Source organism: Dysidea avara, chromosome 9 (genome assembly GCF_963678975.1).
Source record: "Dysidea avara chromosome 9, odDysAvar1.4, whole genome shotgun sequence".
Lineage (NCBI taxonomy): Eukaryota > Metazoa > Porifera > Demospongiae > Dictyoceratida > Dysideidae > Dysidea > Dysidea avara.
In genome coordinates, this window is record NC_089280.1 from 24,368,463 (window position 1) to 24,394,964 (window position 26,502).

General features: G+C 39.2%; 6 protein-coding genes and 1 long non-coding RNA gene across 9 annotated transcripts; 3 read left to right on the plus strand and 4 right to left on the minus strand.

Annotated features, from left to right (window-relative positions):
* Positions 1-671: 671 nt before the first annotated feature.
* LOC136267120 (putative leucine-rich repeat-containing protein DDB_G0290503) lies at positions 672-10,038 on the minus strand. Of its 2 annotated transcripts, XM_066062187.1 has the most exons (11): positions 9,588-10,038; positions 9,492-9,545; positions 5,624-5,676; positions 5,258-5,576; positions 4,628-4,797; positions 4,418-4,567; positions 4,242-4,364; positions 2,268-2,544; positions 2,180-2,220; positions 2,013-2,121; positions 672-1,118 (listed from the first exon to the last, which is right to left on the minus strand). In XM_066062187.1, exons 1-11 carry the CDS (start codon positions 9,927-9,929, stop codon positions 915-917), a joined length of 1,842 nt encoding a protein of 613 aa, XP_065918259.1. In that variant the 5' UTR covers positions 9,930-10,038; the 3' UTR covers positions 672-914. The 2 variants fall into 2 exon arrangements, with proteins under 2 accessions (XP_065918259.1, XP_065918258.1); XM_066062186.1 differs by having other exon boundaries at positions 9,492-10,038.
* Positions 10,039-10,071: 33 nt separating this feature from the next.
* LOC136267123 (uncharacterized) lies at positions 10,072-11,163 on the minus strand. The gene has a single exon (XM_066062190.1). It carries the CDS (start codon positions 11,083-11,085, stop codon positions 10,147-10,149), a length of 939 nt encoding a protein of 312 aa, XP_065918262.1. The 5' UTR covers positions 11,086-11,163; the 3' UTR covers positions 10,072-10,146.
* Positions 11,164-11,296: 133 nt separating this feature from the next.
* LOC136267121 (uncharacterized) lies at positions 11,297-16,325 on the plus strand. Its single transcript, XM_066062188.1, has 14 exons — positions 11,297-11,411; positions 11,675-12,370; positions 12,426-12,605; positions 12,659-12,784; positions 12,832-12,908; positions 12,973-13,111; positions 13,162-13,371; positions 13,425-13,520; positions 13,566-13,808; positions 13,860-13,919; positions 13,969-14,102; positions 14,154-14,259; positions 14,317-15,888; positions 15,939-16,325. Exons 2-14 carry the CDS (start codon positions 11,684-11,686, stop codon positions 16,131-16,133), a joined length of 3,825 nt encoding a protein of 1,274 aa, XP_065918260.1. The 5' UTR covers positions 11,297-11,411; positions 11,675-11,683; the 3' UTR covers positions 16,134-16,325.
* LOC136267126 (CDP-diacylglycerol--inositol 3-phosphatidyltransferase-like) lies at positions 16,178-19,561 on the minus strand. The gene is made up of 7 exons (XM_066062192.1): positions 19,427-19,561; positions 19,246-19,380; positions 17,034-17,073; positions 16,867-16,980; positions 16,734-16,812; positions 16,599-16,677; positions 16,178-16,543 (listed from the first exon to the last, which is right to left on the minus strand). Exons 1-7 carry the CDS (start codon positions 19,464-19,466, stop codon positions 16,380-16,382), a joined length of 651 nt encoding a protein of 216 aa, XP_065918264.1. The 5' UTR covers positions 19,467-19,561; the 3' UTR covers positions 16,178-16,379.
* Positions 19,550-22,962, plus strand: LOC136267124 (CDP-diacylglycerol--inositol 3-phosphatidyltransferase-like). The gene is made up of 8 exons (XM_066062191.1): positions 19,550-19,625; positions 19,692-19,759; positions 19,816-19,950; positions 22,088-22,127; positions 22,182-22,295; positions 22,350-22,428; positions 22,486-22,564; positions 22,624-22,962. The coding sequence occupies exons 2-8, from the start codon at positions 19,720-19,722 to the stop codon at positions 22,788-22,790; spliced, it is 654 nt and encodes a 217-aa protein (XP_065918263.1). The 5' UTR covers positions 19,550-19,625; positions 19,692-19,719; the 3' UTR covers positions 22,791-22,962.
* On the minus strand, positions 22,525-24,177 carry LOC136267128 (uncharacterized). Of its 2 annotated transcripts, none has more exons than XR_010706536.1 (3): positions 24,085-24,177; positions 23,172-24,034; positions 22,525-23,125 (listed from the first exon to the last, which is right to left on the minus strand). It is a non-coding gene; the product is annotated as an uncharacterized lncRNA (long non-coding RNA). The 2 variants fall into 2 exon arrangements; XR_010706537.1 differs by having other exon boundaries at positions 22,526-22,862.
* Positions 23,077-25,897, plus strand: LOC136267122 (uncharacterized). Its single transcript, XM_066062189.1, has 3 exons — positions 23,077-24,345; positions 24,397-25,633; positions 25,684-25,897. The coding sequence occupies exons 1-3, from the start codon at positions 24,223-24,225 to the stop codon at positions 25,710-25,712; spliced, it is 1,389 nt and encodes a 462-aa protein (XP_065918261.1). The 5' UTR covers positions 23,077-24,222; the 3' UTR covers positions 25,713-25,897.
* The last annotated feature ends 605 nt before the right edge of the window (positions 25,898-26,502 follow it).

Below are 26,502 nucleotides of genomic sequence, written 5' to 3' on the forward strand. Positions count from 1 at the left end.
TACACATAATGGAGCAGGTACAATGTCCTGAAGAATTCAAACTCATGACGTGGCTTTAAGAATTTTTGAACTGATATCTACATTGATATGACTATACGCAGCAAGCATTAGAAGAGTGCAAGAGGGTGGGACATTAAAATTTGCTCTTTCCATCTTCATTAAAAGAATTCTTGAAAGTTGTCAACATACTGAAGGGTAGATATAGCACCTAATTGTGAATGTACACATTATACTGTGTCACCAGAGGCATGCACTGGTGCAGTCACCTTTTGGTGATGGATACAAATGTCATTACTAGCTAGACAAGCACCATGGAACAGAGCAAGGCTGACCAGATAGTGAATGACCATTATGTAATCACACCTATAATAATTTCACTAAGTATTGTGTCAGTGGTTAGTGTTAGGTCCAAAACAAATAAGAACAAAGACTTACAAGACTTGTAAGTCCCAACAGGCCTGATTCAGTACATTCTAACCTCTGAAAGTGAAATACCTCTATATAATACACCAGGTATCACAAAGTGTCTGCTTAATAGAGATGATCCACTATAAGTACACATACAAGAGTTTCTATATTATATCCTGGATAAAGTGCACACAATATATCCCATGTAGGTTACTTTCAACACTACAACCCCAGCTTACACCATAGGTCTATCATTAGTAGCATTATGCGTAAGCAAACAATTTAATTACTTATTCTCATACAACACAACAATATAGCCTATTACTACAAACAATGTCACAGCTAGCTACAACCTAGTGTAACACATGTCTAATATAGACCATCGACCATGCAGCTCCTAACTAATTGGAACATAGATAGACACAAAAATGTATCAGTGAGTGCTAGCAATGTACTGCCTGTATACAACACAGGCGTCAGAAAAACAATCAAAGGAAATTTGATCTTTAACAACACAAAGCTGCGTGTTGGGTGAGCTCCTCAATAGTTGGAAACCTCTTGCCACAAAGTGGACATGGTGAAAACTCTTCACCACCCATCGGAGGTTGACTGCGATGTCCAGAAGGTGACATAGTGTGTACTCTTTCTGGTGGATAAGACGGGACAAGAGGTTGTCCCACTAATCCTGTATTAGGGTATCTCCTGTAACCCTACAAAAAGTACCAGTAAAAATTAGATTCAAGTCCATTAACAGCTTAACCCTTAAACCTGCAAAAAAAAATTGGGCAATGCATGTTTAAACAATATGGACATGCATGGCGACATTAGGAGGGGTAACTTAATCCTATAGCCTAAAACCACAGTGGTTGAAAGCCTGTTCACTGGGCTACTTGGATAAGTTTATAAATGAATACTGCAACTACAAATGGCTTACTTGTTACAAAGTGATGAATAACAGTGACTTGCCTTTCCATGTTTCAAAATTCTTGCCACATGTTTAATTTTGATTGTGGGTTTAATCATGTGAGCCATAATATGATGGCCTGATTGAAAATTTAATGGCGAAGCAAACAGAACTTGCCACAAGTTGATAGGAGCAGTCACCATCAAGTTATGGATCATTTTATTAAGGGTTTGCATGTTTTCTTGCTGAAAAGTTACTTACATGACCTCACCATTTAGTACTACGGTAAAACCCTAGGTATCATTATAATCCTTTTGTTATAAGCATGATGACGTATATTGTAATGTATGCTTCGAAAGTTAAGAATATTTTGTGTACGGCACGCATAATTTATTAAGTTTATATCCAGTTTTTTGGACTATGCGGGTCTAAGGGCTAATTATAGCCATGCGTATACCTTGTACGTATGTCTGTATGTATACTGCAAAAATACTGTGCAGATTGAATGCTCACTCGTAAGCTGATACATCTTTTGACAGTTCAAGCAAAAATTGCGTGTATTAGTAAAGGTAAGCAAATACAAAGAACAATTTAGCCATTAAAAATCCACAAACATATAAATAATAAAATAATAATCATGAAACAAGCACAATCCTACTATTACAGGTAGACCATGCACTAACACAATAACACAACCTACTTCATTATTATATCGGCTGGGGTCCATACCACCACTGTGCGGTGACAACGGTTGGCTCATGGGTGAATCACGATTGTGTACTCCTCCTGCTGGTGGTTTTAAACCATCCCTAGTAACCGAAACACAGCATGACAACGTAGTACAACAGTGCAGAAATCGATACCCACCACTGAGGAGTTCCTGTAGATCCTACTGCTCTATTAGGTGTCTAAAGGCAAAAAATAAGATGGTTATGAATTATTAACAAGTTATTACCATGTTAGTTGGAGCTCGAGGTGGTACTGAAGGAGGATGATTGCCATACTGTAGCTGTTGTTGAAGCTGTTGGGTTTCTCTTGTCAACATTTGCACCCTCCTTTTATCTTTATCCAGATTATCGGCATATTCCTTTAGCTGAGTATGCATTATCTCTATCTGTCTATTCTTGTGGTTGAGTTCCTGGACCAGCTGAGAATCGTCCATTCCACCAACACTGACAGGTGGAGTTCTCTGCTGTCTTAATTGTGCATTCTCATTCTGTAACAACTTGTACCTAAAGTGGTTAAGATAATTTCATAAAGTAACTACCATAAACTTAGGAAAATATGCACAGAACTAATTTCTACATTTTTCTTGAGCAGCACAATTTAGTAAGTATTATTTTTGGTGCTCTCGTTACTCCCATTGAAAGTGATGGCACTATAGAGCAATTTTACTTAACTGATTGCCTCAATCCAGTACATTCTGAAGTGCCTCGTGCCAACTGCACCTAACATTCAACCTTTTGTCCCTACTAACACATGAGGTCAATAACAAGATCACTTCGCTCATAAAACTACAAGTACACAGAAAAATTAGGAATTTTCAACTAGAGTAGGGACCATAACACATTGATAAAAAGTACTGAAACAAGCTGGAGTAGTGCATGATATTAAGTCACAGTAAAACAATAAGAAGTGTTATATCCCTACTGTGCATTTCCATTATGGTATCTTGAGCACAGTAGGGACATAACACTTCTTACTGTGAATTAATATCATGGACTACTCCAGCTTGTTTCAGTACTTTTTATCGATGTGTTATGGTCCCTACTCTAGTTGAAAATTCCTAATTTTTCTGTGTACTTGTTTGTTAACTTTTTTTTGTAAATAATAATTATGACCAGTGAACCCATGCATACCACATCTGAAATGGTGCCGCACGTCCCAATTATCATCTGAAAAGTGAAGTATCCATTACGCTTCGTTGTCAGCTATGTTCAACCCGTTACGCAGCATTTCGAATCAAGAACTGTTTGAAAAGCACCTCTGTAATCTACACATACCGAAAGAAATGGTGCCGTGCGCCCCAGTTATATCAATTATCGTCTGAAAAGTGAAGTATCCATTACGCTTCGGTGTCAGCTATGTTCAACTCGTTACACAGCAGTATGAATCAAGAACTGTTTGAAAAGCACCTCTGATATCAAATAGCCACTATGACAAATACGGACGATTTCCGTTACGAAAGGAAGCCATCACGCACTATCGCCAAATCGACACTTTTCACTGTCACCAAAGATGAATGGGACACAAAGGAGGACACTGGTAAGTCCATGAAGAATGCATTGTATGTACTGCGGTATGCCAAAAGGCACCTGTCGGACCAAAGCAATGTCAAACAGTGAAAAAAATCAAGCCCGTAGCCTTGGCCGTTATCGAGTTACGCATGTCTGAAGCATCAGTCAGTCAATCAGTTACTTACTTAGTCAGTAGAAAATTCCGTTAAATAAAATATTTTTAAAATTCCGTAGCAACTTGTTGAAAGCGATCTGAAAGCTTGTTTGGGCTTAGCCAATACTGCCTGATCGTCATTAGGGAAAATTGAGGCTGTTTTTTGGGTGATATTTCGTGGGCCACTCCTACTCCTTTGTGGTCCCTACTATACACTACTATCGTAGTGTATGATTATATGTAAGAAACATTTTTTCAGTGATGTGCCACATCCTTTCCAAGTATGCATACATTACAACAAGCCTACCCCTAGTCCTCTATTTTTTCAGTGATGTGCCACATCCTTTCCAAGTATGCATACATTACAACAAGCCTACCCCTAGTCCTCTAGCTTAAAACTTTTCAACAAAGTGAATGTGCAAACAATGGTTTTCCTAAACTGATTTCAGTAAAGCACATGCCCACACTTGAAGTTGGCTGTGCTGGTTTAAAAATATGCAGCACCACATATTTACTATTACAAACATGTAAACATTACTTATTGGAAACATTTTCCAGATCCTTCAGTGCCCCATCCAACTCCTGATAAAGATCATTCTCAAGCTTCTTGCTTTTTCTCAGGTCATGTTCCAGAGCAATCACTTGTTCTTTATATCCTTGCCTGTCAACACAAAACATCAACAAACATTCTACATTTGACAAGACTTTTATTACAATTTGTTTCGTGATTCCAGATCAACAGACTTCAGTATGGCATACTCTGTTTCAGCATACTCACACTTCTGACTCAGTTCACCAACTTTGTTGTGCAATTTATCATTCAGTGAGTTCAAGTCCTGAACTTTCTTATTCAAAGCTTGATACCTGTAACAAGTCTCATACAGTAAACCACGACCACACTGTTAAAACCAGTTGGTGACTCACTGTGGACTATTTTCACTGTGCGCAGCCATTTTCTCTTGATGTGACTGTTGTTCTTTTTTGAGAATCTCCTGTAGGCCTTTGATGGCTGCATCTTTCTTTTTAATTTCATCAGCCTTCGAGAAAATCACTTTGTTCTGCTCTTCTACTTTCAGCTTTAGTCTTTGGTAATCCTAAGGAGATTATCAACTATTTATTATCCCCATACCTATACTCAGAACTTTGTAAGCACCCAAGAACACTTTCTGTACATCTTTTATAACATATATACATGGCAATTTCACAACTCTACTGCACGATAAGTGTACGTCCAATCTCTTCTGAATAGGCTTAAAGTCAATAGGAGGTTCGTAACACTTATAAGTAAGTCCATTATGCATGAGAATTTACAGTGTTAACCAACAATTTTTGGCAGCAAATATATATTGCACTATGTAAAAACATTGGTGAACAGATAATTTGGTGAGTAAGTTGCCATGCTGTACATAGTTAGGTATGTAGCATTGGAATAATGATATGATATTGGTGGGATTTAATTGGGAAGCACACAAAATTTGGACAGTAATTTTGCCAATTTGCCAAATTAATTTTCTTGCCAATTAAACCACGTATACAGTAGCTACGGTTGTTTACCTCGTCACTAGTAAAATTATTTTCCCTCAGCTTTTGAAATTGAGATAACTGGTGTCGCAAATCAGATATCTCCATATTCTTCTCCCGAAGTTGTTCATGTAAGTTATCACACTGGTACAACACTGACTGAAGTTGTTGTTGATTCAAGGCTTGTTGGATCATCAGTTGTATTTGTTCTTGTGACAAACGAAAATTCTTCGCTACATTCTCTATTTGAAAATGGAGATTGTTGTTTTCCTGGGACCTTGCTTGTAATAACTTTTGTTGTTGACCAATTTCTTGTTCCAGGTTAGTAGTTTTCTGTTTGTAATGTTGCAAACTGTAGGGAAATGTACAATAAACTCTGCAATATGAAGTAGGTCTAACCTTTCTCCCATTTGTTTAAGTCGTGAAGCTGCTGATTCTGCAGCCTTTAGTTCCTTCACGAAGTATAAAATGACAATATAATAAGAAATCTTAAAAATGACAGGAGAAGCATGCACACACGAACGCACACAACTCAACTCCACTCAACTCAACTCCACTCAACTCAACTCCACTCACTCACTCACTCAGACACACAAGGCCAAATTCATCACGAGAACAGCAACCCAAACACTAACAAACATCTTACAACATAACACAAAGTCATATTTGTAGCAGCTGCTTTGTCAGCTGATTATTAACTAAATGGTTGGTCTCCAACCTTTCCATTATACTGAAAGAGTAGATGACAAACTAATTGCAGCAATTAACCAACTAGTCTCTTTAATAGCATCTTGAACTTTGTTGTTATTTTGGCTTGTTTATTACCATAACACAAAGAACACACTTTTAATCAAACAGATAAAGAACTAGTTTTAAGCACAGAGCTTAATATCAGGTCAAGCATGCTTCAAAATTGTGTTCAGAGGCTTAGTACTACCATTGTTGCATTTGGCATTGAGTGGTTAACAATGGTAAATAGATGTTGTAAAGCAAGTTTCTCCCAGTCTGTGTCATTCTATGTTTCAGTCATGTCCATTACACTGCTATCATTTCACAACTCCCGTCAATAAATAATACTTTCTTTAAGTTTAATACCAATCAAGAACAGAACCCCCACACTATCCCCCCAGCAACAAAACTAACCCATAACTCACAGCCATAAAAAACACAAGCATTGAAAACGTATTGTTCAGTAAACGGGATTTCATGCATGTCTCAAAACAAACTCTCATAGTGCAAGGAAATTACAAACACTGTTTTACTCACAGTAAAATTTCAGTTCATCTATCATTGCATTCGGTGACCCCAGAACTTCATATACTAACTCGTATTGATGTACTACCAGACTACTAGAAAGTTTAACCCTTAAACCCACATAGTACAGTAAACTAGATTTGAAATAAAACAAACTTAATCTGTTCAAAACGTTTGCAAATTTTCATGTCTGGTTTCAAACAGGCATATCTCACGAAGTCTCCTAGATATATAGATTTTATTAATTATCATAAAACAAGCTCTCTGAATGCATATATAACTTTTCGCATCCAACAAAGAACCGTCTGTTGAGTCATTTTGCTTCTTTTTACGTTCAAACTATTGATCTCCTGGTCGGCCATTTAATTAATCACTTGATAGCAAATACTACACATTATCTGAATTACAAACATAATGGTGTCAAGAAATTTTGGTAGGACAAAGTATATTCGTTTCATTGGTCTACTCATTGTTATGTGGACAAGAAAGACAAAGAGACAGTTCTTTTACAGTTTGTAAACTACTTGGACAGATATATCTACCACTGAGAGTAGCCATCAATATCTATTTACAGGCTGTAAGTGTAAATACCCAGAACAATCATACGTATGACCGACACGTTCCTAAAATTGTATATAACAGAAAGCACATCCAGTCGTCATGTACATGTGTGTGTATGCAGGCAATGCTAGTCTAAAAATATGGTGGTTCTTCATTAGCCAGAATGCATTAGGTGTCAACTCAGAGGAGGTCAGAAGCGTGCACGTGAGCCCAATGGCTTTGTATTGAAAAGCATACTGGACGTTTTTTGGTATTGAAATACCTCCCAATTGATGAAATATGACGAATGCATGGCATTGGCGCAATGAGCCCCGTTAAGCCCCACTGAATAAGTTAGTTTTTTAAACTTGGGCTACGTATAAATCACGCGAGATCTCGCGCCAGGCCACGGATGCTGTAAATGTCTTTGTTGACGAGCTAGAAAGATGGAGAGAGGAGTCCCACTCGAGAAAACAGTATAAATAACCCCCCAAGAAGTCATCCTATGCAGCCTAATTCACTAATACACTAGTGGCGTGCGCCCTAGTCGGGATCACACGAGACTAGAAACATGAAGAAAGCCTCCAGATGAACGATAGCAACAACTGGCCACCACAGAGAAGGTTAGAAATGATATTCTAACGGCCAACATTCAGTGTTGCTGCCTTTCTCCATGCTATACAATCTCAAAAATGCAACTAACACGAAAAAATTTTCATAGCGCTTATTACGTTTCCGACCTCCTCTGGTGTCAACTCTTTAAAGACCACTTAGCCACATCATTGCATAACCCAGTAGCTATGAATTGTAACTATCAAACTATGCAATATTTTATCAACATGTATGTATTCAATGGTGGCAATCAACACTCTTCAATACTCTTGTTGAATATTTCAGCAAATTTCACCTTCTTACACTACTACGCATCTACAATGAGTCTTACTCCCTTGTAACTATAGCTTATTTTTAACCAAACAGTGCTAGCTAGAAACTTTTAGTGACTTAATATCATTTCCCTGTACATAATCAATTCGCCACATTTTGAATGGGAAGACATAATAAATGGCTACATAGGACATACATAGCCATAGGCAGTGTACTACTTATTTATTCAAGATGGCTAACTACTATCACTCCTGTTTACCTCATCCCAGAGAAGGTTGGTCACACGTCATTATCCTGTGACGTGAGATTATGCAACCAAGCATTGTGCAAAGTGTCAAGACTTGTTTAAAGTAACGGTGTTTGGGATGCATTTGGCATGGATACATACAATATCAGTGCTTTAGAATATATACGGCATCGATCTAAGGTGACAGTTCAACACTTTTTAGAGATCACAAGATGAGTGACATGTGACCAACCTCTTATCCCAGATCACCAAGGGGAGTCTGTATTCTGCGGAATACGGAATAGCGGAATAGCAGAATTACGGAATAAGTGAAAATCACATTCTAAATATTTTGTGATTGTTTATAGCCTCTATAACGTTTTAATATACATTCCTCACTTCGTAGAGAACACAATAACGATGGCACCGATCCTCGGGGCGATCCTTAAATAGGATATATACAAAGATATTCACTCTAGAACAATCTAACTAAGCTAAACTACCATCAAATACAGTTCACTACACAATCGCTAGAAAACTAGAAGTTCTTTGTGCTATACTTGCTCATACCAGCTGTCACACACGAACAGCTAGCTAACTGGCGGAAGAGTTTAGGACAATCCACCCCCTAGGTAGCTACCCTGCATGCATGGAATAATATGACCTATTTCCTAAAGTGTTTCAAATAAATTCGGAGAATAATACTGCTTGCTTTCAGCTCCCAACATCAGAGCTCCAACCTCGGCTCTAACACTTCGTATATAACTCTAATAAATTTGGGCGGTTACTCGTGTGTGACAGCTGGTATGAGTAAGTATAGTACAAAGAACTTCTAGTTTTCTAGCGATTGTGTAGTGAAGTGTATTTGATGGTAGTTTAGCTTAGTTAGATTGTTCTAGAGTGAATATCTTTGTACATATCCTATTTAAAGATCACCCCGAGGATCGGTGCCATCATGATTGTGCTCTCTACGAGGTGAGGAATGTATATTAAAACGTTATAGAGGCTATAAACAATGACAAAATATTTAGAATGTGATTTTCGCTTATTCAGTAATTCTGCTATTCCGTATTCCACGGAATACAGGCTCCCATCACCAAGGGATTAGTGAACTCTTCACTGCATTGTTTATGTATTATAATTATTCATGTTGTTTTCATTGTTCTTTAAGCTCTTACTGATTATAATTCCACCATATAATGGGAACTTTGCAACATAGTGGGTAAGTCTTGGAACAAGACTAAAATGTGTGCATATAACTAATTGGGTAAAAAAATGGCTGACCATACATAAGTAAGCCACACCCAAAGTTTCTATTTTTATATCACATGGTGTCTAGTCAAACATACAAAGAGGTCATACCTGAACTCTTTCCTTCAAGTTAGCAATCTCTGTTTCGTTTTGGTCAGCTACAGACTGTAGGCGAATGTTCTGTGTCTTGTATGTCAACACAACTACCTTAGCGTCTTCATAGTTCTGTAAAGACTCCGCCAATTTTCCTTCATAGTGTTCTTTTGCATCTTTTTCTATTTTGGCTTGTGCGGCCATTACCCCCTGCGTTATCACATTTTCACGCTCTGCTTCTAGTCGTCGTGCTTTCTCAGTAAGTGTCGCCAATAAACTTGTGAGTTCCTTATTTTTTTCAATCACGAATCTTACATGTTTTACAGTATCATCGGCTGTGGCTACATAACCTCTTCCGACATCATAGTAAGGCATTCTTTGTTGAGCATTGTTTACCGCTCTCGGGGGAGAGTTGCCGTGGTCGCCCGGGGCTATGCTGGGACGATTACTCGCCATAAATTCCTGCCCAAATTACGAAGCACTGGGCATATCGCTAAGTAACACGCGATGGTAGATTCGTATAAAAGCACCGTGTAGGGGTTTCTTCTTCGGTGCTAAATTAAGACCGTATATATAATGATGTAATAATCTATTTTTGGTTCATCCTTATTAGGTAATTTCATTAAAGCAGATTTATACAAGTGAAAATACAGATATCATTACAAAATATATACTACAATTGTACAATTGGTAAACCATCTAATGGACAAGCACACGATGAAAATGTCAACCATCGGTCTACACATGGTGAATGGAAGGAGTGTCCACACAGCAACTTTTTCAATAGTTCTTCTGCCTTGAATTGCTCCATACAAATACTACAAGATTCTCCTGTTAATCCTAGTGAATCAGAGGATGCAGTTTCCAATCCATCAAGTACATCCTTCGATACAGTCTTGGGGGCTACGTCTTCATCCAGGTGTAGTAACAGTTCGTAATCTTCGGGGGTAATGTCTCTGTGTTGCAAGTCCACAATGGTTAAGAGGTGTGAACCTGTACCAGTCTTCTTTACATCAGATTTCTGTAGAGCATGTCTTAATACAGCTGGTGAGTCTTCGTTAGCCCGAGGTGAAGCTCTCGGTTTCCTCCGACTGGTATAATTTTTTTTTGACTTATTCTCTGGGGGATTAGCACTATCACTCCATGCTCTTTCAAACACTGCTGGTCCCAAACGTTGTAGTCCTTTGATTTCCAACTGCTTTTCAATGTTCTGCTTGGCAGCTGTTCTGTTAGCACTAACTTCTGCCTGTCTCTTTACGGAACGTTTCCATTTATTCGGGGTCAGTACTTGCTGCTGTGTTGGAGTTCGGTGTGTGCTACAGTTATTAGTTCTTTGAGGTGATCTGCAGTGGGTTACATTCATATCTTCGTACATCTCTGCGTATTCAAACACATAATCATCGCCATCATCATAATTCCCTGTGATGACGTCATCGCTCTTTTCCAAGACGCCACTGCTATCACCTAGTAGTGCTGGCTTGGTGATAGCAAAAATGTCTTCAATAGTAACGACAGGCTCTTCATTTGATGGTTGCTTCTTTACTTTCTTGTTGCGTCGAGACGCGGTTTTACCCTTCGGCGAGGCGGATACCTGCATCAAACAGCCGTCCATAACGCTTTGTTACACTTTCAATACGTTACAGACAAACTTTAATACACAGATGAAACAACGCAAGTGAGAAAAGGTGAAACATACCCTCGTATTTATCGACCTGGTGTTTCACAATCACTGAGAAACCTTGTCCCAAAAATAGCAGTTGCATAGTCTTGAATTACGTAATGCTTAAAAATAATGCTTGAATAATTCACGTGATTCTATTCAAACTCACACGCTGGTTTGGGGCGTTAACCGATATCGTTACGCTATGCCAGTAGTGATCGCTATGTTGTTTACAACCTAAAGTGCTCTTCTGATTGTTTAATTGCTGAGGGAATTTCGTAAGTTTTGCTGTAGCGATTTAAACGTTAGCTATATATCGCTGATAGCTAGCCTAGGCCCAGTACACACCTACTACAACTTTTTAGGGTGTGGCTTACTTTACTTTGTATTTTATCAAATAATAACCACACTGGAGGTTTCAGTGGTTGAATTTAGTGTAATAAAAGTTGCCGCCATCCAGATTTTGCTATGTAGGTCATCATGATCTGTCTAGCTATATAAGTGTCACTGCATGGATACTTGGGCAATCATTTCACTGTAGAGATCATCAATGGCGGCACTAACGTCAAGGAGGCAGATGGAAAAGCATCAGCTACACCAGAAGCAAGTGGCAGCCTTGCAACAACAAGAGCAGCAACTACAACAACAGCAACAACGACAAGTACAACAACCACAGTCACCTCCACTCCAGTACAGTTACAGTCCACCTCCTTCATACAGCCAATCCTCATACTCACCAGTTCTAAGGGAACACATTTATCGACATTTCTCCCAAGCTGAGAGAACTATTTTTGAAAGAGGTTTAAATGATTATGAAACAAGACGGAACCTAGTTGGTTTTGTTGAATGTCTTCGGGTGATCCTCAACACCAACCAAAAGCGTCAGCTAATATTCCCCATTAGGGAGTATGCTGTCCGATCTAGTGACTACAAAAAATTCAACAAGTTGCTTGTAAATTATGGGATAGCAGCATCTGTTGCAGGAAGCAACAGTCAAGTTAAGACTAACCAAAGGAAAGATGACCTCACTGGCGTGCACAAGATTGAAATCAAAAAGGATCAGAATGGAGAATGGGGATTTAATATCCGAGGTGGTTCTGAACATGGAGTTGGGATATTTGTGTCCTGGGTTGATCCTGGATCCATAGCAGCATCGAAAGGTCTCAAAGTTGGAGATCAAATTTTAAAAGCAAATGATGTCAGTTTTGAGAATATAGGACATCAACCAGCAGTCCAAGTAAGACACAATAATACATTCATTGGTGTTAATGCTACCATTGATCTTTGCTTAGATAATGAGCTCAGTAAAAAAGCTGCGACTGTTTGTCCTGAGCAAAGGTCGTGTGCCTCACACACAAGTGAATCCACAGCAGTCATTTGTGTGGGTTGATGTGAATGGGCAGACATGCACACCACCAATGCAACGACACAGAGGAGGACAGGTCTTCCAAAGTGAAGCAGATGAGAGAAAGGTATGTAGTACAATACATGGTTCTAGCAGACCTGTATCATTGTTTATAAACAGATAAGACTGGTAGTAGAGCCAGGAAAGCACTTGGGCATTAGCATCAGGGGAGGCAGTGAACATGGCTTGGGCATTTACATATCAGGAGTAGATGATGGCTCTGTTGCAGATACCTATGGACTAAAGGTAAAATTCTACGAGATACGAACATAGTTCAGATTTACTTTGTACAGGTTGGTGACCAGATCTTGGAAGTGAATGGTATCAGCTTTACTAGGGTGACACACGCTGAAGCAGCTAAGATTCTTACGTAAGACAACATTAATTTTGGTAAAAGAAAATAACTACTTATCCATGCGTTAATTATCTTTTAGAGCGAACGCTATGCTGATTATGGTTGTGAAAGATGTTGGAAAACTTCCATATTCTCGTGCGAATACCCAGACTCAATGGTACAGCAGTCAACCAAACGCAGCCCCTGTTAAAATGAGACATCCTTCAGATGACAAGCCTGTAAGAATTGAAGAAATAAGAAACACTTTTATTAGTGCGCTATTTCACAGGGTTTCAAAAGAGACATTGGGAAACAAGTGATGCACGATCAATATAGTGGCCAACCATCACATGTCATGATGAATGACAAGGCAAAGTCACTGCTCAGTGAATCTGAATATAAAACATTCACTTACTACATTACACAATACAAGCAACACAAGTTACTTGTTGAAGACCTGGTGATTGCTCTGATTGAGATTCTTGACACAACAGAAAAAGTAAGCCTTATCAATTAACTGTAAATACAAAATTTTTATTTGATTTACTGCAGTTTAAGCTCATAGCAGAGGTTCGTAGTGTCATATTTCCAAAAGATATGAACAAGTTCAACAATCTCACTGTTCACAAAGAAATGCTCACAAGAAAAGTAAAATATTTCACTGCATGACTTAAACGTATATCCCTACTTTAGGGTCGCTATGATTTTCAGCAAAGTACGGAGTTTGGTGGATCAGAGAATTCTCTAAATTCAAGCAGTGCTGGCTCAGGATCACAAGACAGTATAACACAAAATGCTAGAGCTATTCTTGATAACTTCACCTTGCAACCACGAGATGATGACAGTGAAGAGGAGAGCAATGAAGATGAAGATGATGACAACGACACAGGACATGGTGGGATCCAGTTGAAAAGTTATGTACAAAAGGAAATCTCTGTAAGTCTATGGTGTACGGTTGCATGTTATCTATTCTGGTTTATTTTGCAGGTAAATGACAGTACCACAACACCTGAAAGATATACCAGTAGCAGACCAGATACCTCAAAGGTTTGCAAACTGCATGGATTTTTGTGTTGTAATGACTCTCTGTTACCAGACTGGCTCTCCAAAGTTCTATGCACCTCCACCACCCAACAGCCCTCCATCCACAAGTACACCTCAGTCACCAGATTCAAAAGACATTTTGGCTGACACTTTAAAGAAGCGTAGACAACAAATACAACCTAAGGAGTAAGCCACAACTGCATTTTACCGAACAATGTCATCGTGTTTCACTTGTAGTTCTCTTATGGACTCCTCATACAATGACACTGTCAATAGCAGTATGTTCAGTGACATACCTACACAAGGAAAACAAGTTCCCGAAATATTTGTCACTGATAGTCAGGTAACTCTTTGATGTGTTGCATGTTAGATAAACAATTATAACATTGTTGTCATCTAGTATTCACTTGCAACAGCAATGACAGAGTCTAAGGAAACAAAGCAGAAGCAAAGGATGGCAAGTGATGAGGGAACACCACAAAGCTTGGAAGATAAAATTGAGGAGATTGAGAGCAAAATAAAGAGTGAATATGAAACAGCATTACAGCAGGAGAAAGAAAAGATGTTACAACTGCAAAAGGAGGAAGCTGAAAGAAGAGAGGAGCTGGAACGTCTTGAGAAAGAAAGGAAACGACAATCTAGGGCTAATTTTCAGGAGACAATACGTACAGAATTAGAAGCAGAAATACGGCAGGAGTATGAGAAAATTCTCAAAGTCGAGAAGGAAGAAAAAGAACAGTTACAGCTTATATTAGCCCAGCAAAAGATAAATGAAGAAGCAATCAGCGAGCTTGAAAGCAAAATCAGAGAAGACATACAAAGCAAGGCCAGAGAAGAATTTGACTTTCAACTTGAAACGGAAAGAGAAGAAATGCGCAAACGTGAACAGGCTGAAAGATTAAGAAGAGAAGAAATAGAAGAGGCACAGAAAAGAATGGAAATAGAACGACTAGAAGCAGAAGAGCAAATGAGAATTGAGATTGAAGCAAGAGTAACAAAAGAAGCTGAAGAAAAGGCAAGAATTGAGTATGAGGAGAGACTGCAAAGAGAAACTGCTGAAAGAGCTCGGCTGGCAGAAGAAGTGAAAACACACAAAGAAATTGAAGAGCGTCTTGAGCAACAGATGAAGGAACAAAAAGAAGAAATGGAGAGGCAAATTGCTCTGGAAAAGCAAAAGATGCTGGAGCTAATGGAACAAGAAAGACTTGCATCCCAACTGAAACAAGATGAAACAAAACAGCTTGAAGAGCAAAGAAGAATGAAATTGCAAGAAAAAGAAGAGCAAAGACAGAGAGATCTTGAAGCAGAGCAAAAAAGAAAACAGGAAGCAGAGCAAAAAAGAAAACAGGAAGAAGCAGAGCAAAAAAGAAAAAAAGAAGAAGCAGAGCAAAAAAGAAAACAGGAGGCAGAACAGAAAAGGAAACAAGAAGAAGCAGAGCGAAAAAGAAAACAGGAAGAAGCAGAGCAAAAAAGACAACAGGAGGCAGAACAAAAAAAGATAACAGACCAAAAGAAAAGTGCTAAAAAACAGCAACAGTCTTCAGAACAACAACAAAATGAACTACCCTCACTCAATGAAATAGACTTTGGAAGTTTACACCAACCAAACGTACGAAAAGAAAAGGTCAAGTTTTCTGATGATGATGACCAACAGACCAAGAAGACAGTGCAGTCAGCCATCCAACAAGACCGACAGCGAGCTGAAAAAATGCTTCAACAACGCATGATAGCATCTAAACAGCAGGAAACATCTACACCTACTGCTAAGGGTGGTGGTGCAAAGGAAGGTGGAATTTCCTTCTCAAAGAAGGCAGGTGTTGTTGGCAAGAAGGGATTCTCATACGCAGGCTACACAGGCTTGATCGGTGATATGATCACCATAACAATCCATAAGGTCACCAAACGGCTGGGTATTGCTGTAAATGGTGGTGCTGACACCAGACAAGTAGCCGTCAGGATCAAAGAGATAATTGTAAGTACTGAAATAGTTTTACCACATATATATTATTTGTTAAATAACAGCCAGGAGGATCTGCTGCTAAAACTGGTCAAGGGTTAAGAGTAGGACAACAGATACTACAGATAAATACCACATCACTGAAGGACCTCAAGCACAAAGAAGCTGTGGCTATCATCAAGAGTGCCTTCGATAGCCCAGAAAAGACTATGACAATAATAGTCGTAGATCCAGAAGAAGAGGAAGAAGAAGATTACTAAGCCAACACACACACACAAACATTAATATACCTATACTGCTAATGTAACGTATGTCATTCACATCTATTGTCAATAACAGCATACCTGTACAAAAATATACATGGATGCTTTACTACCAAAGATTATGCATTAATTCACTGTATATGTTAATTGTTGTAGAACTTATCCAAATTGACATTGTCCAAAATTTCAGGCAGGGTTATCTGAAGGTCTCAAATCAGGTGGAGGCTTGACTTCCTGCTCTAGTCAGCTCTGGTTTCTAGTACGAGCTCTATCAGCGACATCCATGCCAGCAATATTCTGTGAGGCGACCACAAGTTGAATAATGCTGACCAACTGTTTGAGAACAAATATTGGCGTAGAACAGAAGAGAAGCAGCCACCATGCACCAGCATCAATAAAGGGTAAAACTACAAACAATAGAATCTAATTTAATATAAACAGTTAAAAATCAACTGATAATACCTGGTCCATTAGTAAAATAAAGTAGATAGAGTGAACAGAAAAATAATTCATTTCCAGCACACATCACAAACAATACCGGCTACAAGGTTAAACACAGAAAATGTTTTCAACAGTTAACAGTGCAATTTTTCTTACCCGTTCATAGTAAAACTTCATGATAGGGTTGGCAGCAAGGTCGATAAACTTATGGCTTGATTCTCCATGTAGCATAGAGCTGGGAATAGTTACCGTACAATTGGTAAATCACCATGGTAACCACATTACTAACCTATACACTTGCAACCAGTGACTGAATATGTCCAACAAGATAAGTAGCTGGAAAGTTAGGATGTGGTCAGGGTAGAAGTTGCTTAGCACCACCATTAGACCAACTGTGGCACATCTGTAGTGTAGCCAGTACATATCAGAATGAACAGTATAGTATAAATATCATACCTATCTGTGACCATATCTAAAACTGCACCAAAGCCACTAGCTGAAACAATCAAAAAAAATTTGTAATACTACAAGTTGTGTTTAGGTATACCAGTAATAATACAATCATTAGTGTCACACAGTATCTACCACAACCCTGCAGTGGCGTAGCTACCATTGAGGCAACCGAGGCAGTAAGGAAATTATTTAGTATAGCAAAAGATCAAGATACTCTAATAGAGCAGTCACCTAAATTCAACTCTAATAGAGCAATCAGGTTTGCCTCATCTTCTGGCTACGTCCTTGCCCTGGTCAGAAAACAGGTGGAGATTTGTTATCCTTGGAATTTGCAACAATCACTTGTTACTGATTCATGGGATACAGATTAGAGGATTCAATGTTGTTCCATGGGGTAGGGAATTAATCATATATAGCTATTACATATCTACAACACTGCTAAGATGGTACATGTTAATAGGCCAGTTTCATGTAAGGGAAAGTATTTTAATTGATCTTTTAATTGTGGTTGCGCAACCACTGGATGCTGTGGTTAGCCATAAAAATGTACAGAAACCATTGGGAAACGGACAACCACGGACACAAAATCTATTGTCACTAATGGAAATATCCGAGTTTTTAAAGCAGCACTGTAGACTACATTGATTTCTACGCCCTGTGGTGTTTGTCTGCTGTAAATATGCTAAGCCACTAACGAATTATGAGCCAATAAAGGTTAGAATGCATGTTAAAAAGGTTTTCTGGAGACGACACACACAAGCAGCTGCTTGTTATTCTTGTTTACCAGATGTACAGTACAAGAGCACTATCACCTGGATGATGTATCTGGGCTCCCTGAACACGCTGTTAACTTATTAGCTCTCATGCCAATTCAGCCCTTTCCGCAACAAAAACTATTGTTAAGACTTGTTGAAGTTCCTGTGTTATTTTCTGACTTCGAACTTACAAATATCAGCTGTGGAAGGCCTTGTCTGGTGACATTTCTAACTTCACCACCCTATTAACTCGGGAATCTTTCGTCCTATTCACAGCGGACAACCACGAAACGAAAGAGAAATCAATGTAGTTTCTTTCCATGGACAGAAAATTAGAACATACCATATACTTTGTAAGTTACCAAAGTTTTGCTACCGGTTACCCAATGGCTTCAATACATTTTTATGGGCATCCACAGCATCCAGTGGTTATGCAATAGACAATTAACACTGATTGCATTCTTAAGGCCTTATGTCAAACTGGCCTATTGATGGCATAATGTATTTTGTGAACTAGACTCACGATCAGACTCACAAACTGAGCTGAAAACAGCCTCTTAACAATAATCTAGGCATTATCTAGCTCTTACAGTGCTCGAGACACTAAAATCGAATCTTCCTTACAAGTCATGAAGGTTGTATGTACTCATTTATTGTATTCTAGTAGTGATAGAGGCTAATGTTGTAGAGTAGATGTAGATTTATCCTTTGTTACTCCACTACTTAGCACTAGTGTTTAAGTGTTCTTAGTTGTATAGCCCCAAGTAGTCTCACCCCATCTACATTAAACAGCAAGTTTATATTAATTTTCAGGTATGCATTATGGCTGATCTGTGTAGGAATAGCCACATACATCACCCTACAAAACTATAACTCAACTAATGCCATAATAAATTAGGGAATGCACAACCCTTCATGATTTATAAGGAAGAGCAGTACCAGCAGTTGTAGCTCCATAATGGCATCTCTAGCATTACAAGAACTAATTAAGAGGCTGTTAGCAGATCAGTCCATAAGTCCAGTCCACAAAATACATTATGCCTTAATAGACGATATGCCCACTAAAGAAAAAAGATAAATTAGGCTTGCGCAGTACCGAGTCTCAATGGTGACTGGTTCTCACGAATCCCATACAAAAGTATGGTCAGTGAATGCAGCTCAGACAATAACTCACAGCTAGAGTTACGGGTGAGGCTTCTCAATTGCAACACATTACTTTCCAGCTAGAGGAATTTGTTGCTATTGAAAAATCTTCCGTAGTTGGTCTACTGTAGATGCAATAAAGCAATTCGCACTTTTCCCCATAGACCACAATACGTTCAGTCACTATTGTGACGTGTTAAAAGTCAGGACATTCAGTCACTGCATGCATATTGTTAGATGCAAAAAGCATCCAACCAACTCCCAAGACAGTACCGTGTACAATGTAGGATCTTAGTACAATATATTCTGTAACTCACTTTGGCTAAACCTCCTGGCAGCTAATCCATCGAATGCATCCAGAAAGTTACTCAAGAGATAGAAGAAGGCAGCATATAGAGGTGTGGTGGGCATGTAATAGAATGATATTATCAAAGTGATCACACGAATGTAACCTAAACAGAACGTCACACGTCATACACACAGTTAGTATAGTATTACCGATGATGTTGGGTATGAACAAAAACACGTTTTCACTCATTGCGACTCCAGCAACGTAGCTACTCGGAGATGTACAATAATTTACGAAAGCGCCCGCCCTTTTGCATAGAGTAAAGGGGCGGGCGTTGCCAAATTAGTCCGGCTGCGCAGGCACAGAATAATGCTCACGGAAGAATGTACTCCAACATTTACATCATCAGTTAGTAATTAGTTTATGAAGCCAAAAATGAAAAGGCAGAAAGACCTATTGTACTTTTCCGTGTAGCTACGTTGCTGGGTTCGGTGCAGTCGCAATGAGTGAAAACGTGTTTTTGTTTATACCCAACATCATCGGTAATACTATACTAACTATGTTATGTAATCTCGTATGTAATTGATGTTCTGTTTAGGTTACATTCGCGTGATCACTTTGATAATATCATTTTATTACATGCCCACCACACCTCTATATGCTGCCTTCTTCTATCTCTTGAGTAACCTTCTGGATGCATTCGATGGATTGGCTGCCAGGAGGTTTAGCCAAAGTGAGTTACAGTGCTATACATTGTGCATAGTACTGTCTTGGAAATTAGTTATGCACCTATCAATGTTAAGCCCCACCCCTTCCCCCTCAGACTATAAATTTGCAAGAGCAAAAGCCCCACTACTGGGGTGTAGCCAGTTGCTTGATCCCCCACCACAATTTACTAGCGATTCAGTTCACCTGTGCAAGTATGTGCTACTATGTTGTTAGCTACTAAGTAAGTAGCTAAGGGGACTGCTGTATTAGAGTATCTTAATCTTACTTTGCATTGACCATCATGCCCCCCCTCATCATTCCGACTGTGGCCTGCACAAGAGCCTGTACTCATATTACCAATTTAAAGCTTGGAGTCAAAGCCCCACTACTGGGGGTGAGTTTGTTCGTAAATACTTCCTTATAATCCCCCTATTTATCCCTTACTGGGAGTTACAAATGATAGGTGCATTATGCATCGTAACATGGCCCATGCACCTACACCAGGTCAACAGTGGCAGGGATATGCAAACAGATCACTGACCTAAATTACTTTAATTCTTTAAACCTGCTTATGACATTTTATGACTTCGAGGTTCAACCCAGCTCATATGAACACATTAACCAGGTTCAATGTGGGTTCAATGTGACCATATGAAAAAGGTGTTAACTGGTTGCGTGAATGCCATGGATACCATGGATACACGAGACTTGGAGAACAAGTGGCTGATCACTGTGAAAGATGCCAGTATCTAGAAATATGTGAAGTATAATTCCAGTGTGTGGCAGCATTGCTGATGGTGGCAGAATGTATGTAATTATACATATTAGGGATCATGAAGAACTGGGTTTTTCCAGCCAAAAGTATCCCCTAAAACCAGCCTCAATTTCCCTTCATGACAGCTTAGCAGCATTGGTTAGGCACAGCCAAGCCCACAAAATGTCTTCAAGCCAACCCCAAACCCTTCCAAAAATTTCTATGAAATTTTCTATTTTTTAAACAGAGTGACTGACTAACTGATGCCTCCAGCCAAGCATAACTCAATGGATAAGGCTACGGGCTTGATTTCTTCACCGTTTGACGTCGCTTTGCCCAAGATGTGCCATTTACCAACTGTGGTATGTACAATACACACATTATGGACTTGCCTTTGTCCTCCTTTGTGTTTCAGTTCTTTTTGCTGACAACGCAAGGTGTCAATTTGCAATAGTGTGATGTGGCTTCCCTATGGCTGTTTTGGCTATTATGGTTATCATCCATATTTTCCGTAGTGACTGGATTGATTGCAGAGACGCTTCTACTACTGTTATTCATTTATAATGCTGTGTAATGGGCTGAACATATAGGTGAAAGTGTAGCATAATGGCCACTTCACTTTGAGTAGTTGTGGTCAGTCATGAATCATCTGTATTTTTCATGGTGACTGGATTGATTGCAGAGGTGCTTCTTCTACTGTTCTTTGTTTGTTAATGGGCTGAAAGTGAAGCATAATGGCCACTTCACTTTAGACTAAATTGATAGCTGGGGCACGCGTTCAGATGAAAACATATTAAAACTCTGGTGCCATCCTTTCCTTTGATGCAGTACATGAGGGTTCGCCAGTCATAATAATGTTACAAAAAGTAAACAAACAAGTATAAGGAAAATTTTGAAATTTCAAGTTTGATTAGGGATCACAGGAAAAAGTTGGGGGTCGCATACACCTGCAGATATACTAGTGGACATTTTTAATCCCTAATTCCGTCATGGGTATAGACTGAAGTATAGGGATTAAATGTCCACTATTATATCTGCAGGTGTATGCAACCTCCCTTGTTTCCAACTTTTTTTTAGTGATCCGTAATCAAACTTATTTTTCCTTAGACTTGTATAAGCTTTATAAACAGTAATACAGCTGTAGCTATATAGGAGCACAACCACACAGATATTTTATCCTAAGGGTACATTTTGTGTATGTTCTCTTCATCAGGTTGCACGGGATATATGGCAGTGGTATACTTTGCATGTCGATCTCACTCCTGTAAAGGCTTCAGGTTAAGACCTATGAACTTTGAGTCACCTGTTTCTTGTCCTGGTGTAGATGTGGTGTGACAATGATTGTATTATTACTGGTGTACATTTTGGTAACACAACTTGTAGCATTACTGATTATTTGTTGTTTCAGCTAGTGGCTTTGGTGCAGTTTTAGATATGGTCACAGATAAGTATGATATTTATATCATACTGTTTCATTTTGATATGTACCGGTTACACTACAGGTGTGCTACGGCTGGTCTAATGGTGGTGCTAAGCAACTTCTACCCTGACCACATCCTAACTTTCCAGCTGCTCATCTTGTTGGACATATTCAGTCACTGGTTACAAGTGTATAGGTTAGTAATGTGGTAACCATGGTGACTTATCAATTGTATGGTAACTATTCCCAGCTCTTTGCTACATGGAGAATCAAGCCATAAGTTTATTGGTGATGATGCCAATCCTATCATGAAGTTTTACTATGAACGGGTGAGAAAAATTCCATTAACTGTTGGAAACATTTCTGTGTATTTTTTAACCTTGTAGCCGGTATTGTTTATGATGTGTGCTGGAAATGAATTATTTTTCTGTTCACTCTATCTACTCTATTTTACTAATGGTCCAGGTATTATCAGTTGATTTTTAAAATGCTTATATTAAATTAGATTCTATTGTTGCTTGTAGTTTTTTTACCCTTTATTGATGCTGGTGCATGGTGGCTGCTTCTCTTCTGTTCTACGCCAATATTTGTTCTCAAACAGTTGGTCAGCATTATTCAACTTGTGGTTGCCTCACAGAATATTGCCAGCATCGATGTTGCCAATAGAGCTCATAATAGGAACCAGAGCTGACTAGAGCAGGAAGTCAAGCCTTCGCCTGATTTGACCCCTTCAGATAACCCTGCCTGAAATTTTGGATAAGTTCTACAACAACAAACATGTACAGTGAATTAATACATAATCTTTGGTAGTAAAGCATCCATGTATATTTTTATACAGGTATGCTGTGCATGACATACGTTAACATTTCAAAACAGTATACGTAGGTATATTAATGTTTGTGTGTGTGTGTGTGTGTGTGTGTGTGTGTTGCCTTAGTAATCTTCTTCTTCTGGATCTACAACTATTGTGGTATTTACCTGTAGTATCTGTTGTCCTACTCTTAACCCTTGACCAGTTTTATCCTCCTGGCTGTTATTTAACAAACAATATGTGGTAAAACTAAATACTTACAATTATATCTTTGATCTTGACGGCTACTTGTCTGTATTGCCAGTTAAGCTCGGGTAGCCTGCATATGAGAATTCCTTCTTGCCAGGTTGAGGTGACAGTGTCATAGCTTCTGTTTTCAGAAGTTTCTTGTAGCACAATAGGGGGTTCAGTAAACTTTCATATATGTAATCGTGACCCTTTGTGTCTTCCTTGTACACATCAGATTCGCAGATACTGGAAAAGTTGAAACCCACCATTTTCAATACTCAAGTCATCGGCCCAGAGGAGGCTGGACACGGCACACATGAGCGTATATATTTGTACTGAAAGTATAACCAAGCCTTCAGCAAAGTTTTAACAAGCACCATTCAAAAGTGCACCTCAAGTTTCAGTAGTATTTTAGGGCAATCTACCCCATTTAACCCCACTACTCCAAACCCGTAAATCGCTGTTGAAATCTTGAGAGATCACGTGTGTTGCAAGTTTCATCAGTTATCTACGGATAAATCGATGGGTAGAACTATAAGGACACTTTACGTGTTTGTAGTTGAGCCAAATAAACATTGAAGAAAGTAATATCGTGTCCAACCTCCTCTGTCATCGGCCATACTGCAATCATTGCCTACTGGAACACCAGGCATCTCTTCACCTAGTTATTCACTTGATGCCTGAGAGCCTCGAATTTCATGTACTGTTTCCAGCTAGTTGTGTGCAAAGTGGGCTGTGAAAATCAATATTCCATTGGGTCGACGAATGCATCTTCCACCAGGCTGTACTCACTCCAAGGCAGTTCAGATACCAACCTAGCCGTCTCCTTGACCCTACAATCTAAAGTCTCGCTCATGTTCCGGGGTGGCGCTTATTAATATCGAATGGGGACCAGACTAAAGAGACACATTCAAATGAATTGACCTTTCGTGAGCAAGAAGCTAACCTGCGCGTTCTTTGGGATGAGCTTGTCGTAAGCAGTGAAGAAAACTTCAACATCTCGCCTTAGAACTCGTCATAGCGCGGGCGCTTATAATCGATAAGCCCCAGGGCGCGGCAAGGACAGTACTATGGTAACGGAACTATGAGTGGTGGTCGAGGTGGTAGTGAGTTTGGCATCTGCTTTGAGCTTGGACGAGCTCTAAGGCGAGGAGATGTTGAAGCTTTCTTCACTGTTTACGACAAGCTCCTCCCAAAGAACGCGCAGGTTAGTTTATTTGCTCACGAAAGGTCAATCCGTTTGAATGTGCCTCTTTAGATTGAAGGGGTCAAGGAGACGGCTAGGTTGATATCTGAGCTCTCTTGGAGCGAATACAGCCTGGTGGAAGATGTATTCGTTGACCCCAATACACCAATGGCTAGGAGGAATATTGACTTTCACAGTCCAGTTTCCACACAGCTGGAAAAAATAGTACATGATATTCGAGGAGATCTTTACCACGAGGACTCGGGCACTCTCTCAGACATGGATAGCTCATCAAGTGAAACAACTATAGCACAAGTTGAAGAGATGCCTGGTGTTCCAGTAGGCAACGATTGCAATATGGCCGATGACTTTAGCATTGAAGTTGGTGGGTTTGCCATTACCTGTGAATCTGAGAAGGAAGACACAAAGGGTCATGATTACATGTATGAAATAGGTACCAAATTTATTGAACCCTTCACTGTGCTACAAGAGACCTCTGAAAATAGAAGCTATGATACTGTGACCTTGACCTTGCCACTAGAAGCTAGTAGTAGTACTACTACAACAACAACAGCTTTAGTTGTATCACAAGAAAGTTCTGACCTGGATACTACTACTGTAGAAACTGATAGCACAGAAGAGCCTGCTGTGTTGCCTTCTTCACCACGACAGGCTAGGCCACGTAGCGCACCAACACTTCGTTCCTTCCAGCAAAGAAAATCATCTCGCATTCAATTGAAAAGTTTCTCTACCACATCACTGGTACCACACCAGCCACCTGCTGCTACAATGCAGAAACAAGTAGCTCAGTATCATTCCCATACATCCATGAGTGAGGAGTTTCCTAGGTGGCTGTACAGTGAAGTGGTGAAGGCTGGAATTCAATTTTGTAAACCTAACTTTGTCCAATCACCTTCAACTAGTTCAATTTCATCTGTCAGTGATTCTGACTGTGCTGATGAGGAAAGTACTGCTGACTCAACTGATGAACTGTCAATGCAGGTTTCTGCTGATCAACAGTCAACAAAGACATCTATTAGTGAACAAGCATCCACCGATCAACACTCAACAAAAGTATCTACTAGTCAACAGTCAGCAATTGCAAAAGCATCCACTGATCAACGATCAACAAAAACATTCACTGATCGACAGCCAATAGAAGTGTCTATTGATCAACAGCCAGCACCAATGAATGGAACAGCCAGTCACTCACCAGTCATTGGGAGTTCTCAATCAAACTCAACTCCACGTAACACGAAGAGTAAAGAACAATTTGACCATTATGGAGCCATCTGCTATTTGTGGAGAGGTAAGCAGTTCTTGTTTGTAGTTGTGATAGCATGTTGCTTCTTGTTTTAGAATGGAAAGATACTCTGAAGAATTGCTAGAAGTTTAGTTATGACCTTGGAAGAAAACTACGAATCCATTTGTACATGATTTCTTTTGTAATTTTTGTTCTTCAGTTGTAATTGTGTTGTAAATGTGCCTGTGTTGTGAGTTGTGTTGCAATTCAATGTCATCTCAATCTTCTTTTGTAAATATCATGTCAGACAATAATACAAATTAGCATAATGACAGGCCAACTAAGATGTGACTGCTTTATTAGGGTAGTATTACGTGCATGTCAAGTAGTACCGTACAATTAATTAAAGCCCAGCTGTGAACAAATGATACCTGGTATAACTTCATCACTCGCAACTATTTGTCAACAATCACATTTTTAACATGTACTATAATTATAATATTCGAAGGCCACTATATTATTTAGGATAATTCTGTTGGTTGAAATTTCTGAATATTCAAGTCCCAGATTGCAGCTGGATAGACATGATAGAATTGGCTATGTACTGTTTCATTATTGCTTCACTTAATGAACGTTCTATTAGATTGTGACCACACTATTGACGAATATCATGCAGTTGTAATGGGGAGTTTTTTATGCAACACATCCTTGGTGTTTGTTTGCATGGGTTTAAATTTGCACCATGAAGGAATGCTAGTTTTCATAAACAAGCTTCCTCTGTTGGGCTGGTCAACATGACAACAAAACACCAGACCAGGGAGGTTTGTAGCAAAATTGAGGATAAAAATGATATACTTTGCACAATCTTCACTTCTTCAGGTAGTCTCGAGTTATGAATGTGATATATACTGTTGAAAAGTCATAATCAAGTAGAG

Coding starts and splice junctions, on each gene's coding strand:
- LOC136267120 (XM_066062186.1), bottom strand. CDS start 9,929: ATGGCGAGTAATCGTCCCAGCATAGCCCCGGGCGACCACGGCAACTCT. Junction 4,568..4,627: donor CACAGTGAAAATAGTCCACA/GTGAGTCACCAA, acceptor GACTTGTTACAG/GTATCAAGCTTTGAATAAGA. Junction 2,221..2,267: donor CTCGAGCTCCAACTAACATG/GTAATAACTTGT, acceptor TTTTGCCTTTAG/ACACCTAATAGAGCAGTAGG.
- LOC136267123 (XM_066062190.1), bottom strand. CDS start 11,085: ATGGACGGCTGTTTGATGCAGGTATCCGCCTCGCCGAAGGGTAAAACC.
- LOC136267121 (XM_066062188.1), top strand. CDS start 11,684: ATGGCGGCACTAACGTCAAGGAGGCAGATGGAAAAGCATCAGCTACAC. Junction 13,521..13,565: donor AAGAAATGCTCACAAGAAAA/GTAAAATATTTC, acceptor TCCCTACTTTAG/GGTCGCTATGATTTTCAGCA. Junction 13,920..13,968: donor GCAGACCAGATACCTCAAAG/GTTTGCAAACTG, acceptor CTCTGTTACCAG/ACTGGCTCTCCAAAGTTCTA.
- LOC136267126 (XM_066062192.1), bottom strand. CDS start 19,466: ATGAGTGAAAACGTGTTTTTGTTCATACCCAACATCATCG. Junction 16,678..16,733: donor TGAAGTTTTACTATGAACGG/GTAAGAAAAATT, acceptor TTAACCTTGTAG/CCGGTATTGTTTGTGATGTG. Junction 16,544..16,598: donor TTATTTTACTAATGGACCAG/GTATTATCAGTT, acceptor TATTGTTTGTAG/TTTTACCCTTTATTGATGCT.
- LOC136267124 (XM_066062191.1), top strand. CDS start 19,720: ATGAGTGAAAACGTGTTTTTGTTTATACCCAACATCATCG. Junction 19,951..22,087: donor TGCCAGGAGGTTTAGCCAAA/GTGAGTTACAGT, acceptor TTGTTGTTTCAG/CTAGTGGCTTTGGTGCAGTT. Junction 22,128..22,181: donor TTAGATATGGTCACAGATAA/GTATGATATTTA, acceptor GTTACACTACAG/GTGTGCTACGGCTGGTCTAA.
- LOC136267122 (XM_066062189.1), top strand. CDS start 24,223: ATGAGTGGTGGTCGAGGTGGTAGTGAGTTTGGCATCTGCTTTGAGCTT. Junction 24,346..24,396: donor TCCTCCCAAAGAACGCGCAG/GTTAGTTTATTT, acceptor GTGCCTCTTTAG/ATTGAAGGGGTCAAGGAGAC. Junction 25,634..25,683: donor CATCTGCTATTTGTGGAGAG/GTAAGCAGTTCT, acceptor TTCTTGTTTTAG/AATGGAAAGATACTCTGAAG.